The 17965-nt window shown below is 37.8% G+C and overlaps 1 protein-coding gene across 16 annotated transcripts in view; it reads right to left on the bottom strand.

The window, feature by feature from the left end:
* Positions 1 to 17965, bottom strand: part of LOC121855582 (liprin-beta-1-like) — a 214986-nt gene that overhangs the window by 15808 nt on the left and 181213 nt on the right. For 14 of the 16 annotated variants that reach the window (XM_042350598.1, XM_042350606.1, XM_042350603.1 and 11 more), the window contains 2 exons: positions 13512 to 13720; positions 2974 to 3186 (listed from right to left, as the gene is read on the bottom strand). In XM_042350598.1, coding sequence (XP_042206532.1) covers positions 2974 to 3186; positions 13512 to 13720 — 422 coding nt within the window. Of the gene's footprint in view, positions 1 to 203; positions 677 to 2973; positions 3187 to 13511; positions 13721 to 17965 lie in introns of those variants that run through there. The other 2 variants (XM_042350601.1, XM_042350604.1) reach the window with 2 other exon arrangements.

The following is a 17965-nucleotide window of genomic DNA, read 5'->3' on the forward strand; positions in this document are numbered from 1 at the left end:
TGTGCATACTATCATAAAATTAAGATGTAATTTTTACTACAACGTAGGTATTGTGTCTGAAAATGTGGAGTTTGGGGGTCGGCCCGGTCTCTATTGGAATTAATCCCATATGTTCTGTTGTTCACTTTACGCGGTTTTCACTTTCCGCGGTACCCCATGGGTTCAATTGACTGCGTAAATCAGGGTACTACTGTATATATATATATATATATATAAAAGGACCAACACAGAATAGCATAATAGATACATACTAATGATAAAAATATAGCAATTAACAAATGGAGATTTTTGCAGGAGGGGAGGGGGGTGCCTCAATATTGGGTTATAAAAATATATTATTTTGATTGGGAAAAAATTGCCATATGACAACCAAACTTTCACAAAGCATGGAGATGACATAAGGCCAGACTTGTACTTTTTCTGCATTAAAGAAAAATCGTTTTATGCAGGATACGCCCTTAACTATTTAAGATTTGATTTGACTGTGCTCAGGATGTCATTCACTTTGTCTTCACAACCTGCACAAAACCATCTGAAGCCAGGTCTTCTCTTGGTCATGAAGTTGTAATCTTCCTCATCAAGGTCGCCACAAGCAGTGTAGTACCAGGCACTGCAATACCAGTTCCTTAGAGCCTGAGCTGTCTTGGTCACTGTCTTCCTGCATCCAGGGCATTCCCTTTTGTTTGACATTATGGAAGCACAAAAGAAACCAAACAAAAGAAAAAAGGAAATGCTAACAAACAGTCTGGGAAACCCCAGACAGCACTAAAAAACACCAATCAAAATAAATAGTTGAAAGAGACAGATCAGAAAAACAAAAACAGACTGCTGGATGTTAAGTAGCACCCTTCCCGTTGGTTCCATTTGAACAGACACAAAGTGTACTAATGGTGCACACTGCGAGAAGGTGGGGAAAGGTTACCTTACCTCCTAAGAATAAGGGTAGGTTTGATTACTAGATAAACTTTTCCCAATAATATCATATAGTCGAGCTTTACGCAATAACAAACTTCGGATTAACCTCATTGGTTACAATACTGCCACTGGGTTTTAAATCAAATAAATTTAGAGCTGGCAACTTCTCTTCTCTGACAAACTTTCTAATTTATAATGTTAGCACTTACTAGGTGTCAACACATATGAAAATAATCTAATGTCACCCTGGTTGGTGATCAGAAAGAGGAATGGGCAAGATGTAGATAATTATAGCTCAAATATTTTAATATCTGTTATAGATAATATCATATAGCATAAAATTTGGGAGATATGCAATCAGCAGTTTGACCCATTAACCAAACTGGTGACCTTAAAAACAATATCAAAATATATTGCCAAAAGAAATCACTAAATGTTCTGTACTGTATCTAGATTTTGAGGAAGCTTCTGATAAAATTCATTAAAATTTAAATTGGGAGCTCATAGGAATAGGAAAAAAATGCACAGAAGCAAAGAATACAGAAAATAAAGTTTTAGGAATTCTAGTGAGATATTTTACAGTAAGTTCAAAACAAAAGAAAGAATGTGTAGACTGTACTATTCATTTGTTGACTCTCAATTAGAATATGCATTCCAGATATAGTATACAGTAGTCACCCTTTCTTCAAAGGAATATCAACAGTCTAGTACAGTACAATCTTGTACAGTACAACTAAACTCTTCCCTAGTTTGAAAAATATATCACAGAAACCAAATGAAGTGAAAGCTGACATGACTGAACTAAGAAAATCTTAATAGGGAAGAATATATAGAGGAAAACAAATTTCTTACTTAAATCTTTATCAAAACACCAGAACAAATGTTTTAAATTATAAGGTGAGCATTTCTATACCAACACAAAAAAAGTTATCTCTCATAAATATATCTGTAGAAGAATGGAATAAGCTGCTAGATCCTGTAGTCTACACCACTTTCTAGACTGTTTGAAAACTGTACAAAGTATACTACATACTGTATAAATTTGATACAAGTTTATAGCCTTGAGTAACATTTTAAAAACAGTCGTCAGATGCCTTTAAAAATTTGAGGACAAAATTTGGTAAGTTCTTTGTTATTTACCACCATGGTGGTGATGGATTTTTTGTTTGACGATGACTTTCATCCTATAAGCCTGTAAAATTATATGTCAGAATTTTGGTTGGAGTAACTTAACTCTTAATGGGCGGCAGACATCATAATATGAAGTTTGAGAGGAAATGCATTAAAGAGCAGCGGACTTCATATGATGTTTAGATTTTTCACACCATTACTTAGGTGTGCTCGTGGCTGTGTTGTTGTCTGATTACTATGACGATGCTGGCGGCTCGCTCCAAAGCCAGGAAAACATGTACTGGGAGAACTGGGAGTTCAACTTGTGATTCCTCCAAGAAATTATTATTTCTCATATTTATTAACTAAATATGAAATTGTTGAAAGAAGATTCAGCTTATAAATAGTGGTGAAAAAACAACAACAATCATAGGATATGTTCTAGGCCTTTTAAGGGTTAAAATTGGTCAACAGATTTGTTGCTACTCATTATTCAAATGTAATCATTTATAATCAGGTAAATGCCATAAAATCAACATTAAACATGATAAAACAAAAAACCTTTACTTCCTTAAATTCAATTAGTTCTGGAGAAATATTTAAGACGTTCATCAGCCAATAAAAGGCTGATTATGCCGAGACTAATAAATGAGGTGAGTTCTTCCTTATGGACAGAAGATTCCTAATGGTTTTAACTCTCACTTAATCTTTCACTGTATTATCTAATTTCTCACACATGTAATACTAACTTTCCCTTATCTTCGTCACTAAGTTTAAGATAACTTTTAAATTTTCTCAGTAATAGCCTTTTACCTAAAACCTCCTCACCTCAATCATTTTCCCAATTATCACACAAATCATCAGTCCATCACTTTTTAATTCAACCAACATCTTTTCAGAACCTTCATCATAAACACATTTAAAATCTTACCACCATATTCCTCTTACCTCCTCTGCCACTTGTGTGCCTAATTTTTTCTTCACCTCCTCCTCAATCATCAGAGAATTTATCTCCTCCACTTCCCCTGTCCTCACCTCCCTTTTCTTGTCTTGCATTGCACCAACTGGGGGTTTTTCATCCAGAGGACACAGCAAGTCATCAAACTCTAAGTCAGATTTAGATTTCTTGCGCTTGAGAGAAAACTGCGATTTTTTGGGCATCTGAAATACAATTTAGAAAGGACTGTAAAACATACTTTGTTCTATTGGCTCATGAAAATTAAAGTTACATTTACTTAAATTTATTTCTTTTAATTAAGAATTAAAGGGTTAATTCTAAAATGTTATTTTATTGTCAAACCTTGAGCGAGGCAGTTCAAGTATAACATACCCATTAAGCCCTTGATGTGAACCCAAGAGAACTAATTTAAAAGATAATTAACCTCTTCATGATTATACCCAGGAAAGCCTGAGTGACCCCCAAGGTTACTAAAAAATTGAATTTTTTAATTGCTTAAACAGAGGGTTTGGGTGAGTAAATAATGAAAAACTTAAAATCTTATGTTTTTTTTATGGCCCAAACTTGGTGACATCATTTTTGGTGGGGATTCCCGGGGGCAGCTGCTCACAGCTGGTCAGCCGCCACATTAACAGTTAAACCCCCACCAACACACCTTCTTGCCACAATTGCCTCATATTTTGTAGATGTCCTTACAGATTACACTTATTTATTACTCATAATACTTTGGATTATTATATTATAGTAGTTATCATTGAACAACACTCAACAGATATTGTTTACATAAAGATTTGGCTGCAAGCCATGTGGACTCAAGATCATATATGTGCCAAGTGAGGCAAGAGTGAAGATTGTTTATCTTAAAAATATTAGTTTCTTTGTAATACTGTATAACTTATTATAAACATTTATATGAATATTTACATCATGTAAAGCATGTTCAGTGCATTTTAGTTTACTTCTGCAACTGGTGGTACAGTATCTGGCAAAGCAGGCACAAGGCAACGCCACAACCCTCAGACTGATACCTTGTATCACGACACTTTTTTGCCTGTACAGTAATTGAATGTGTAAACAAACATGGCATCATTTCTGGGCAAATTTCTTTCCATTGATGGGTGAAAGAGATTTGGGGAAGTGGCTGCAGGTTGTCATGGGAGGCCTCACATGGGTGGCAGTGTGGTGGCAGGCAACTACGACCCCCTCTCCCGTGCTCTTGTCTCACATCGACCATGCTTTCTTTCACCTTCAGTTTCTTTTGTCCTTAATTCTACACCTCCTTTCATGTGGTGTCACCCACAAAGGGCCTGCCACAGCTCTATCAGCAGGAGAGACAATGAAAGCCAGCAGGGGAGGTTGTGTGTGAACCAAGACTTATATGTCTCCTGCCACATAAAGATTGACTCACTATAATATCTTCATCCTCCCCAAAAGCGCTTTTCTCATACTCTGGATCATCAGGATCAAACACCTCCTCACTCCCACTATGTCAATAGTAGGAGTTTGGAGTGGCCATAACCTTGACATCGCCACAAAAATTGGGTGACTGATGTCTCCAGCACTCTGCCAGCAGTTTGAAACAATGTAAGAAGCCTCAACATGACTACAGTAACCTCACCATTAGCCAGAATCCCCAATCCCCAGAACTCCCAAATAGCCTGAATTGAAATTGGCTGAAAAAATTTTGGGAAAACTTTCTCCATTCCAGGTGTGCTAACAAGTTTCCTAGGATGAAAATCAGGAGCATTTTCCAGAAAAAAATTTGGAGAAGTTTCCGAGAAAATCTCTCCAAACCTCTCCTTTCTGGGCCTGGGAACAAAATTTCCAGAAGTTCCATGAGATTGCATCATGCTCCAATGCATCCATACGTCCCAGGAGCATGGGTGGCCTAGATGCTTTGATCGCTTTGCTCATATTCTGCTGCCATTGTAGAAGGATGTTCGTTGTTCCCTCGCTAGCTGATGTTTTTACGTACATTTTGTGTTGTGCAATGTTGTACTGTACATTATTGTACCAAAACAAAATCAGCCAAGAATACAGTGTTAAAGCAGTGTTAAGAAGGTAAAAAGTGAATACAGTTATGTATACTTTACTGTGCATTCAGTAAGTGGGAAACACTATAGCACCTTACCTTTCATCTTTATTCAAGACATTTTCAGGTCATGAGCCCACTTATCTCCCACCCCTACAATGGGTGACCTGATATTGCATCAGGTCAGGTCAGTAACATGACCCAATAATCTCCCACCCAACCTCCTTCGCAAGCGTTAAGACGTGACTATAATTAAGTACAGTCGACCCTCGTTAATTCGGACCCCTTTAATCCGGATTTCGGATAATTCGGACAAAATCTGAACTTTTTTTCTTTTTTTTTTGTAGGAATATTACCTATGCGGACTTTAAGCTAAAATGCTGGTCCACCCACTGCTGGGATAAAACACCAGCGTCTTTTTGGTTAAATGTAACATCTCCACCACTAGTGTGGGGGGGGGGATGCAACTTTTAGCTTCAGACATAAAAAATATTTACCATTTACTGCCAGTAAACAATGGAAACGTAAAATATGTACCAATTAGTAATGAAAAGTTGTGCAGTTCCTTCAGCAAATGAATCTCACCAACTTACAATAGGCTAAATTACCTTACAACGTGTTTTCAGTAGTCTATGTTGAAGTTCTTAGCACAGGCTATCTTATCATATCATATACGGTATCACAGTTCTCATTGATCTACAAAAAAATACTGGTAATAAAAACCTTTTCGATATTTCACACTTAATATAATACCCGGTAATCTACTTCAACCTCCTATTGTTTACAACGACGCATGACACACCACCAGCTGTTGCTTGTATCAGCTAGACGGTACACGTGTTTTTCGAATCGTTTTCAGTTAAAAAACTGTTACATCACATGTATATTTTACCTTAACTGTGCCTGAATGAATATATTCTCGGAAATAAATAGTAGTTTTGCTGAAACGTGATGTATTTTAATGTAAAATAGGATAAAATACATGACGAAAACAAAAGATTTTACCTAACCTTCTGATGTTCACGAGAAGTTACTAGTTTTTTAATAGTTTTGGTTAAAATACTGTTATATTACAATGGTATTCTATTCATACTGTGCTTGATATAATGCATTCACGGAAATGTAATATTTTTGCTGAAATGACGTACGTACAGTATTACAGTGGAAAGTGGGATAAAATCGACGAAAACAATGACTTTGAAATACAGCTAGACCCCGACTTACGATGGGGTTAGGGACCCAAATCCAGGTCGTAAGTCCGACATAGATTAAAAAAATTTTTTTTTTTTTTTTTTAATAAAAAATCTACAATGAAATACAGTACAGTAAAAGTAATGAATAATGAGGAATGGATACAGTACAGTGAAAGTAATAAATAATAAGGAATGGATACAGTGTGACTGAGCACTTACCTTTAATGTAGTCAGCTAAATGCACATGGGGCCCCCATAATTTTCTAATTATACATGGAGACTACATTAACTGGAAACGTTTCGGTATAGAAAATGCGTGTGTCATTTGGGAAAGAAAGAAAAAAAAAAAAAATAATAATAATAATAATAATAATAAAAAATCTGCGGCGGTCGTAAGTCCCGACGGTCGTAAGTCCACGTAGTCGTAAGTCAGGGTCTAGCTGTATAATGCAATATTAACCCCTAAATCGGTTAATTTGGACAATCGGCTAAAACGGACACCCTTCCCCCCCTATTAGTCCGAATTAAAGGGGGTCGACTGTACAGTAATATCACCGATAACTGGAATCCCTAAACCTTGAACTCTCCGATAGCCGGAATTGAAATTTTCTCGGAAAATCATTCCCAAAGCCAAAATTTTCCAAAATTCCGGCTTTGGGAACGATTTTCCGAGGGGCACATTTTCCGGAAAATTCAGAGAAAATTTTCCCGATACCCCGATATGGGGGTATTTTTTTCCGGATTATGAGAGATGATGTAAGTGGCATTTTCTGGAAATTCCGAGAAAACTTTTCCGTTGCCCAGAAAATTCCGGGGATGGGGGATATTTTTCCGGGTTCAAGAGATGCTGTAATGGGCCATTTCTAGAAATTCAGAGAACATTTTTCCATTACCCGGAAAATTCCAAGGATGAGGGATTTTTTCCCGGCTTTGAGAGTCGTCTCGTTACCCGGAAATCTCTCATTCCTGGAAGTGCTCTGCACCAATTGGTCAGGCTAACGGGGATATCACCGTATTACAGTCAGCTAAGTGAACAGTGTCTGCTGGTGTACAGTATATACAGTGATCCCTCGGTTAACGAACGCCTCAGTTAACAAAATTTCGGTTAACGAATTACCTTCCATAAGAATCTTCAATTCGGTTAACGAACAAAAACTCGGTTAATGAAATTTTTACGAAATCATGTCAACATGTTTTCGCTTGCTCACCAGCTGGAATATTAGTCTGCCAATACAGTAATTGGTTCTAGGGCTTAAATTCATTCCCATTTGAGTAAATATCAAGAAGGTTGTACTATTCAATAATTTTCCAAGTTTTATATTAAAACTTTAGTCATTTTAACACTTATTTAACATAATTGCAGTACAGGAAATTAGTTTTTGGTGTGCCAATCAGCCACTTGACTCACCCAGTCAAAATATTCAAGACACTAACAAAATAGATGCTCACTCTACTGTCAACAGAGCCTAACTGACGCCTTGTGGCTGAGTCAAGCGTCTGATGGGCGCACAAAAATTAGTTCCCTGTACTGCATATATTATCAATATGTTGAATAAATGTTAAAATGACTAATAATTTTAATATAAAAAATGCAAAAATATAAAAGAGCACAACTTTATTAATATTTACTCCACTGGAAACGAATGTAAACATAGAACAGATTACTGAATTGGCAGACTAGCCCATCAGCTGATCAGCTGATGCTCACAATAAAATGTGAAGTTCGTAGGGTAATTGAATTTTTGTTCGTTAACCAAATTGAAGATTCTTATAGAAAGTAATTCGTTAACCGAAATTTTGTAAACCGAATCGTTCGTTAACCGAGGGACCACTGTACAATACAGTAGAGTACTATGTATATACAATGCCTCATAGGTAAAAATTAATGTCAACAGAAACGCATTCCCATATATGCAAAGGCACGAAATTTATTTCTCTATCCCAATCAGAGCAGATGTTGTGAATAAAAGGATTATACACTTTTTTGCTAACAGCCTCGTGCCTCAAAAATACCTTAGCTTTTGTCTTTACTCAAGAGATCTTTAGGTCACAAGACCCACTAATCCCCCACCCAACAATGGGTGACCTGATATTGCATTAGGTCAGGTTAATGACATGACCGAATAATTCCCCACCCAACCTCCATTGCAAGTGCTAAGACATCATTACAGTTATATATTATAGTCAGCTGAGAGAAGTGTCTGTCTACTCAAGGCTAAAGATTGCAGGAACTGCTGGCGAGTACAGTACAGTATACAGTAAAATAGTAGAGTAGCATACATTATTTTGTTAACAGTATGAGCAATATTGTACATATACCGTACAGTGGTGGTTGCGTAAATAACTACAGCTCCTGCAAGAGGTGTCGTTTAGACTCGTGGTAAATACCACTTGTCTTTGCTGTAACACACAACTCCATTCATGCCCGTATTATATAGATCATTGGTTTGTTAAAAAAAAAAAAAAACACACACACACACACACACTTCATCCTTGACCACCGACGGGTCAAGACGGGTCAGACGCACCTGGCGCTGCTCAGCAGCAGCCACGTCAACTGTTATGTTGGCCCATACCAACTCCCTACCCTGAACCCTCCTCCCCACCAGAATATGAACAAGTTCTCGCCAGAAGTTACTATTTCATTTGGGAAAGGAATGGAACCAGTGTTGAATAGTGGTGAACAGTGTTTAAGTCAGTAAAAAACAACTCGGCAGTTGAGTCTGAGCCAAGCTAACCTTCACACAGTGAGGTCCAGTGATAATTCCCCTGAGACTCCACGATAGAGAGGCCTGGGACCACACCTCACCCACTTGAGTGAGTGAATTCCTGTGACAATGGACCACGTGGTGTCCCCATTATGCACGACACCGCATAGTGAATGAGTTGCTACAGCATCATGTGAAATTCCTCATAACACCTGCGAGGGAATTACTACACCACGTGATGCCCCTCATAACACCATCCGTGAGGGAATTACTACGCCATGTGATGCCCCTTATAACACCATCTGTGAGGGAATTACTACTCCACATCAGGCCCCTCATAACACCATCTGTGAGGGAAGTACCACTCCACATCAGGCCCCTCATAACACCATCTGTGAGGGAATTACTACATCATCAGGCCCCTCATACACCATCTGTGAGGGAACTACTACATCATCATGCCCTTCATAACACTATCTGTGAGGGAACTAGTACCCCACGCGATGTCCTTTATAATGCCATCTGTGAGGGAGTTACTACACTACGTGTCTGCTGTTCAACACCTCGGCTCACATGATCTATGTGTGTAAACATTAATCTGTATGTTCACTGTATATGTTCCTTCACCTTTCTCTAATGAAGGCTTTTGTTAAACCACCAATGTATGTAATAAGTCATTTATGTCCAATGTATATTTTCAGCCTTTGGGCTGCAAACTTTTTCAATAAACCGTTTATAATTATTATTATTATTACTATTATTATCACACACACACACACACACACACACATATTATTACACACACACACACACACATAGAGAATGCACAGAAAAGGGCCTGCAGAATCATGCTCGGCGCAGAATACTCCAGCTACACCAACGCTCTCTCCACCCTGGAAATGCCATCCCTCAGTGACCTCCACCACCAAGCACTGGAAAGGTTTGGCAGTGGACTACTGCACCACCCTCGTCATCGCCACTTCCTGCCACCTGCAGCCCCCCACCCAACTCGCGCAGTCTGCCACTACAACAAAATTCAGCCCATAAGAGCCCGCACCGATAGATACAAGAACAGCACCATCCCATCTAATGCTAAAATAATAAACAACTCCTGATTTATGTACTGTACAGCCCTGTAAATGTATTCAATGCATATTATATCATTATGTCTAAATCAAATGTAAGTCTGTATATTTTCAGCCACCGACTGCAACTCTATTAATAAACTGTTTATTATTATTATTATTATTATTATTAATTAAAGACAATAAAGGCTTCCTTCAGCACTGGAAAGAGCACTACCATTCATTGCTCCCCCGATACACTAATGTGGATGTCCTGACTACCCAGCAGGTCCCTCAGCATCCAGAGCTGACCCACCTCAGCTATCCTCCATCCCTGGATGAAGTAGCTATTGCCATCAAACAGATGAAAAATAACAAAGCCTCAGGGCCTGATGGAATCCCAGCCAAGGTGTATAAAGCAGTAGAACCTCTGCTTACCAGCCGTCTCCACTCTCTCCTGGAGAATATATGGGAAAAGGAGGAAATCCCCCAAGCTCTTAAAGATGCCTCCATTGTCAATATTTATAAGAACAAGGGAGACCGGTCAGACTGTGTTAACTGTCGTGAGATCTCACTGCTCTCCGTAGCTGGCAAGATTATCGCCCGAGTCCTCCTAAACAGACTTCTTCCTGAGGCGGAAAACTTCCTCCCAGAATGTCAATGTGGTTTTAGACCATCACGTGGCACCACTGACATGATCTTTGCTGCCCGCCAGATACAGGAAAAGTGCAGAAGTGCAGAGAACAACATCGTGACCTGTACATGGCTTTCATCGATCTAGCCAAGGCCTTCGACTCGGTCAACAGGGAAGCCCTCTGGTGAACCCTCAGCCGTTTTGGATGCCCACCAAAATTCATTGCCATTATGAGGCAACTCCATGATGGCATGAACGGCAGTGTCCTGCACAACGGCACCCAGTCAGAGTTCTTCCCCATCCAAACAGGGGTTAAACAAGGGTGTGTTACTGGCACCAACTCTCTTTTCCATCTTCTTGGCTGCCTTCCTTACTCGTGCCAGTGCCAATTTAGCCAGCGGGGTGAACATCGAGTACCGGGTAAAAGGGGGGTCGTTTCAACATAAAATGACTCCAGGCAAGAAGAAAGGTGTTGGCAGCTTCCATTACTGAACTTCAGTATGCAGATGACCTCACCCTTGTCGCCTACAGATCCTTAACACCTACGCAGATGCGTATGCACACTTCAGCCTTGGGGTGAATGTACGTAAGACTCAGATTCTCTTTCAGCATGCCCCTGGTTCAGCCACACCTCCAACATTCATCCAGCTTAACGGTACTACCCTATCTAATGTTGCCCACTATCGGTATCTCGGCTCCCACCTGTCCACCACCACAGACATCGATGAAGAGATTTAGCATTGGACCAGATGTGCATCTCAAGCCTTTGGCAGACTCTGAAATCGTGTCTTCAGCTGTACGGAGCTGAAATTATCTACAAAGTTACACGTATATTGAGCAGTGGTCCTCCCCACCCTGCTATATGGCAGTGAGACATGGGTCACATACAGGAGGCACCTCAAGGCACTTGAAAAGTTTCACCAACGTAGTCTACGCTCCATCCTCTGAGTTCGCTGGGAAGACAAGAGAACAAATGCAAGTATTCTTGCTGACACCAACTGTAGGAGCATCGAGGCTACCCACATGGACGACAGTAGACTGCCAGAGCAGCTACTTTACAGTCACCTAACGAATAGTAAACATAATGCCGGCGGGCAATTGAAAAGGTATTAGGATAGTCTTAAGACAAACCTGAAAAGTACCAAATCGACCCCCTCACCTGGGAGTCGATTACTCCACATCGTAACGCTTGGAGGAGCACTGCACGAGAAGGTGTCAATGCTTTCAAGTTAGCCAGACTGCAAACCGAGGCAGACAAGTGCCAATGCCGGAAAGACTGCCCCTCCTGCAGTAGATGCAGCCCTCCACATGTGCAACGAATGTGAACGATGCTGCCGGTCCCGTATCGGTTCCTTTAATTGCCTCAAAACTTACCAACCTCGGCAACATCCCTAATAACTCATATCATTCCATCATAACTGGATGATCGTCATACTCGATTCTGAGTGTCAGTAAAGTAGTACAGGTTGTACCTCTCTAGTCCGGCAACCTCGGGACCTGACCGGTGCCGGACCATGGAAATTGCCGGACCATGGAAATTTCCGGACCATGGAAATTCACCCTTTTCCTGGATAGATAGTGATTTTTGTTTATGCTTGGAAGCAATAGCACCACTTTCACTGCTTCGTGGTCTCTTTGAAGACATGTTGAAAGGTTAAATGTTGTACAGTAGGTTCTCAAATTTCGCGAGTTTTTAATTCAACGTTTTTTATTTGGACACAAAAAACACTACACAATTTAAAATTTTGATGGGTTTAAGCGGCCCGTCAACGTTCAGACGTGCACAATCGTGTAAACCGTCATTTCTCTTATGTCCAAAAGATTCATTATTGTTTATTACAGAATGTCTTTTTGATTGAATTAATGTTTATGTGTGCAAAATGAACAATACAATTCATTAATAATATGTAGAATATTAAAACACGGGAGGAAATGAGACAGCATTGTTTTAGTTAATTACAAAACCAGTGACTGACTGGTTCTACATATAAAACTGAAGAAAATAAGACCCTGGTTGAAGCTGTAGTAAAATTAATGTAAAAAAAATTAATATGGTTGTTTTAAGTAATGTTATTTAATGTTAATAAATAGAACAATATAAGTAGCTAACCATTAATGGTAAAGAGAAAAAGTGAGACCGCGTATGTAAGTGCGCACATGTGAAAACATATCGTCATTACTATACATAAGAATATGAAAGCAATACTTATTTACTGTTCATATATATTTTAATTAATGTTTCTGAATTTAAAACAAAAATTCTTCCCACCAGTGGTGGTAAAGTTGAAAACATAAGGACAGCCAATGTTGTTGTGTGTGTTTTTACTTGGATGACGAAGTTGCCAAGTCATCAGGTTCAACTCTAGCTGAAGGTGTAGAATATAAAAACTTTTTCTGTGTTGTTTTCAGTTTTTATTTAACTTTATCTGTGTTATTTTCGTTGGTTTATTAGGATGTTGCTTTATTACAGGTATTAATCTGCCCCAAAAATAGGGTAAATAAGGCAAAATTTAGCCAAACATTGAAAGTACCAGACTCAAATTAATTTTCTCCATCGGCAAACTAAAATCGTTCCGGACCACAGAATGCCAGACTAGAGAGGTACAACCTGTAGTCGTAAATGTTTAGATCAAGCCAAGTGACCCATGTTGGGTCTAGTTCTAGATCAATGCTTTAAAGAGTGAATTTTATTAAGACCACCTCATTTGTGGGTGCTTGACCATAAATATATTATTGACACGAGAAAATGTATATAAAATAATTTTTAAGTTTTACCATGTGAGAGAATAGAAAAAGGAATGAGTAAAATAAATAAAACTATATACTGTACACTAAAGAATATACCTACAGTATATAACCAAATTTTTATTTAATAAGACAAATTATAAAGATCAAACCTTGACTTTAGCTGAGGTGGAGAGTGGAGTGTAACCTGATGCAGCCTCTAATTCTCTTTTCTCTTGGACCACAGAACGGCCAACAAGCTCCTTGAAATGAGTGTTGAGGTGTCGTCTGAGAAGTGTTTTACCACATGGAATTGAGAGAAGCGATGCAAGAAGCTCAGAAGTGAAGCGCACTTCATAAACCATAAGTGCTCCATGGACACCTGTTAAGGAAAACAGAAATCTTGTAGGCAGGCTAAATCACTTCTATTTTTCAAGTGCTAAATTTAATATAATTATATGTGTACATTTTTATTGTTCACATAACTTCACGAACTCCTCTTGAAGGGTTCCATTCTCCTAACACCCTCAATAGACCCTTCCCTTAGGTACTCCTGCATTTGTTTTCATCTTTCATGTTAACAACTTACAGTCACTTATAGTTCCCTTTGATTAAGAGAAGTGGAATGTAACTTACAGTCTTATAGGGCTAATACAAGCAACGATAAGAAAATATAAGTACTGTATGGTGAGAAAACAAGTTGAAAAATCTACTGGAAGTTAAGGGAAGCCCACATTCTTATTTACATACAGTATGTGAATATTGAACAGTAAGATAAGAAAGCTTCGTGGTGAGCAACAAATTGAAACAAATTATCTACAATATGATTTAATAAGAGTAAAAAAGATGAATTCATACTATGAACAGGATAGTGTCATGATATAAAACAGTATACAGAAGATAACATGGAATATAAAGCTGCAAACTGCCAAAAGTGTACTGTGAAAAGAACCATACATATAGTTGACTAAATGGTGTGCTGTATACATGGGCGTATACATGTAAAGTTAATACAGAAAATATATGAAAAAGTTTGGAAGTAAGGTGACAGTACAAAATGAATTTTTTATTTCATTAATTTTTGGTGGGGGGGGGGGGTGTAGCCCACCCAGGCACAGGTCACTGACCTACATCAGGGCCTGGGGGACAAAAATATAATAATAATGTAATAATAATAATAATAATAATAATAATAATAATAATAATAATAATAATAATAATAATAATTATATAGAAAAATTTATAAAAATAATAACAAATACAGTACTAAACATTAAAAAAAACTGAGTGAGAAACGATATACTGTATGTATGTTGTGTTGCCAATAGTAAGAGAAACAATTGAGACCCTGCAATTGTGTGTAAATGAGGCAGAAAGTCAGATCAGCAACCTGGGACTTGGTCACAATTTTCATGATGCAACATGGCAGCAGGGACTACCATTAGAGTTTAGACATTATGCTTGCAATATCTTCCCAGATGGTAATACCTCCCTGTTTGGTAGCTGCCTACTACCGACTACACAGGTATATGTGTAGGAGAAGGTTACCCATAAAGAAGAATTGCCCCCCAAAAAACGATATGGAACTCCATGACCGAAAATAATATTTGTCTTAAATTTGAAGTAATTCAGAAGAGACATTGCAAAAATATACAGCATCCATATAGTAAGTCACAAAATGTAAAAAAATCTAATATTTTACATTTTTTCAATTACAATAAATTTTGAGAACAAAATCTAAAGAAACTAGAAGTACAGTCACAAACAAAAGTTCACTCCCTCTAAAATAAGATAAAACTGCACACTTGCACCAGATGACAGAGTACTGGTAAGTCAATTTTAAGATTCGTTCCGCTGACTCACGCCCGGAGTTTTAATCACCCTCTTCCGTTGAAGAGGGTCTTCGTGTTTCAGCCCGAGTTTTAAAAACAACAATGAGTCCTGAAGGACACCGTAGTACTGTACTTGATGGGGTGGAATGGCAGTAAAACTAACTAATTACAATATCATAAATTAAAACTCGGGTTGAAACACGATGACCGTCAACAGAAGAGGGAAATTGCAGTCAAATCTCAGGTAAATTAGGCAAAACAATGTTGATATACACTGTAGTATTATCTAGAAACAAATACTCATTAACTCTTTAGGTGGCATGAGTTTCTATTACCTGAACAAAATTTGTCTGGGTATTAGCCAGAATAAAATACCTAAGGGCTACACTGCCCTCTAAAGAGTTAAAAATAAATAAAATTAGTTTTCAAAGTGTCCACCAGGTGCCATATCACCTCACAATAATGGGGACACTTCATAATTTACATTCAAATGTGGAGAAAATTCATTGAGTCTTTCTTAAATAGATATTCTGGAAATTGATGGAATAATTACAGAAGCATAGAAAATTGTCTTGATGAAGAATACATAATGAGAGCCAACATACAGTACACAAGTTAGATTCCCATTATGTGATCCCATACCAACTATGGAGGTTAATTTTTAGAATCCTCCTGTGATTGGCAAAATTGTAGTTGGCAAAGGATGGGTGTAATGGGAAATTGTGGTTAGGGGAAGTGACCCTTTAAAGACATACCTAAGGTTATAACTAAGTTTTAGTAAGCCCTCACCAACTGCTCAGTTTTGAGTATCCAAATTTTATATTTTGTATTGTATCCAGTTGTAAAGGCCATATATATTTTTTTTAATTAAAATTGTCCTCTGAGCGGCAGCCAGTGTAGAAAAGTTACCACTCTACTATGCCATTATCAGCCAACTAAGCACCCACATATGGAATACTGCTGTACTAATGTTTTGTTTTGTTTTACATTAATAATTGTGAATATACAGTACAGTAGAACCTCGATAAAACGGACTAATTGGGGCAGACCGCAGTCTGAAAATGCGAAAGTCCGAGAAAAGCAAATACATTGGGGGTATACTATAACGAACGGATTCTACTACGAATATTCCTAAAACGAACGGTTTTACCTTTAAAATTGAGAATGCTATAACGAACGAAACTCCTACAACGAACATTAATTATTATTTTTTTGTTTTGTTTATTACAAGTATTAATGATATTCTTTATTTCAGGAGTTTAGATGCATATTAAAACACTTTTTACAATTTTTACAATTTTATATTATATTTTTCAGTGTTAAGTGGTTGTATTTGGGGGCCTGGAACGGATTAATCCTATAACGAACGAATGCTATAACGAACAAGGTTCTAGAACCAATTAGATTCGTTATAGCCTGTGGGGCGGGAGGGAGTTGGAGATAACACTGCTTGTCTGAACTGTTTAAAGAAAATCAGTTGTTGTTATGTTATTACTGCACTTCAACAACTAAGGTCTTTAAGTGTATAACAAGGTTATTAAAAGAATATATTATATCAACAATAAAAAAAATATGAAACAGAACTCTCTCTGGGTTGAAAATCAGACAAATAAGTCAGGTTGTCAACGAGGTGATTGTTATTTACTGTAAAGTCTTGTATGTAAGTAACCCCAGAATTTGTCTTGTGAATAAAGAGAAAACTGTATACTGTACAGTACTATAATGATAAAAATAAGAACAAATAAGTGTAAGGGGATATTGTATGTGGATGATGAGTGTTTATCTAGAAGCAGCAGGCAGAGGGGTGGGGAGAGGGGTAGCACAGGAGGATGGCACCTTCCCCCTGTCCCCCAAGATTCCTTTAACAAATCTTTATACAATTTCACCATAATTCTTTATCATTTAGGTTCATTTGGTTCCAGGTTGATAAAATATTATCCTAAAAAAATCAACTCTCCTGATAAAAGAATCCCACACTCAACACCATGAATCGTTTGTTTACAAAGGTCAAACAGCTGATAAGCTTAGCTCCTTCACTCATGCTTACCTCACTTGTCTTCAACATTTAGTAAATTTGTACAGTACAGTAGTGTATTTATCATCACTAAATAAATACTATTGTAGTGTATTTATCATCACTTAATAAGTAATATTGTGGTGTAAAAAATTATGCATCTGCATATACCCTGGTTTCTTCATTAATAATTTGTCTAAATACAAGTAGCCAAACTGAGTCATCATATAACAGCCAAAGGCAGTAAATAACGTTTTTAAGAAGGTATCTTCATATCAAATACTATACAGTGTGTTATAGTGACCCCTGTTGTAAGCTTATTTGCTGAAAGCTCTCACACGAACGCATCCTGGGTGAATGCCTTCCGATACAGCTAATCCTTTTATTTTCAAGTCAAATTACAAATCACATATTGTATTTTTATTTTTCTCTAATACTGAAGATGTTATATTAATCATGATGAACCATACATCATAAGAGGCTGATCATATGAAAATATAATACATAACTGAATCAATAAATAAACCCGACATGTGGTAATGTCGATTCAGCCCCCCCCCCCCCTTCTCTGCAGCCCTCAGCCTGCTTACATACACAGTGTCTTAGCTCTCGTTAGGCCAATGGTAAATTTGATTTGACCACTGTACAGTATTCAGTGAGCAAGTGTTGTTCTTTTCATAACTTTTCTTTTTAATTTTATCCATTTCTTGAAATATGTGCAGCAAAAACCTCGATAATTTGGCACATATGGGGCTCTGGCCTTGTAGAGTTATCCCAATAT

Source organism: Homarus americanus, unplaced genomic scaffold (genome assembly GCF_018991925.1).
Source record: "Homarus americanus isolate GMGI-L3 unplaced genomic scaffold, GMGI_Hamer_2.0 scaffold48406, whole genome shotgun sequence".
NCBI lineage: Eukaryota > Metazoa > Arthropoda > Malacostraca > Decapoda > Nephropidae > Homarus > Homarus americanus.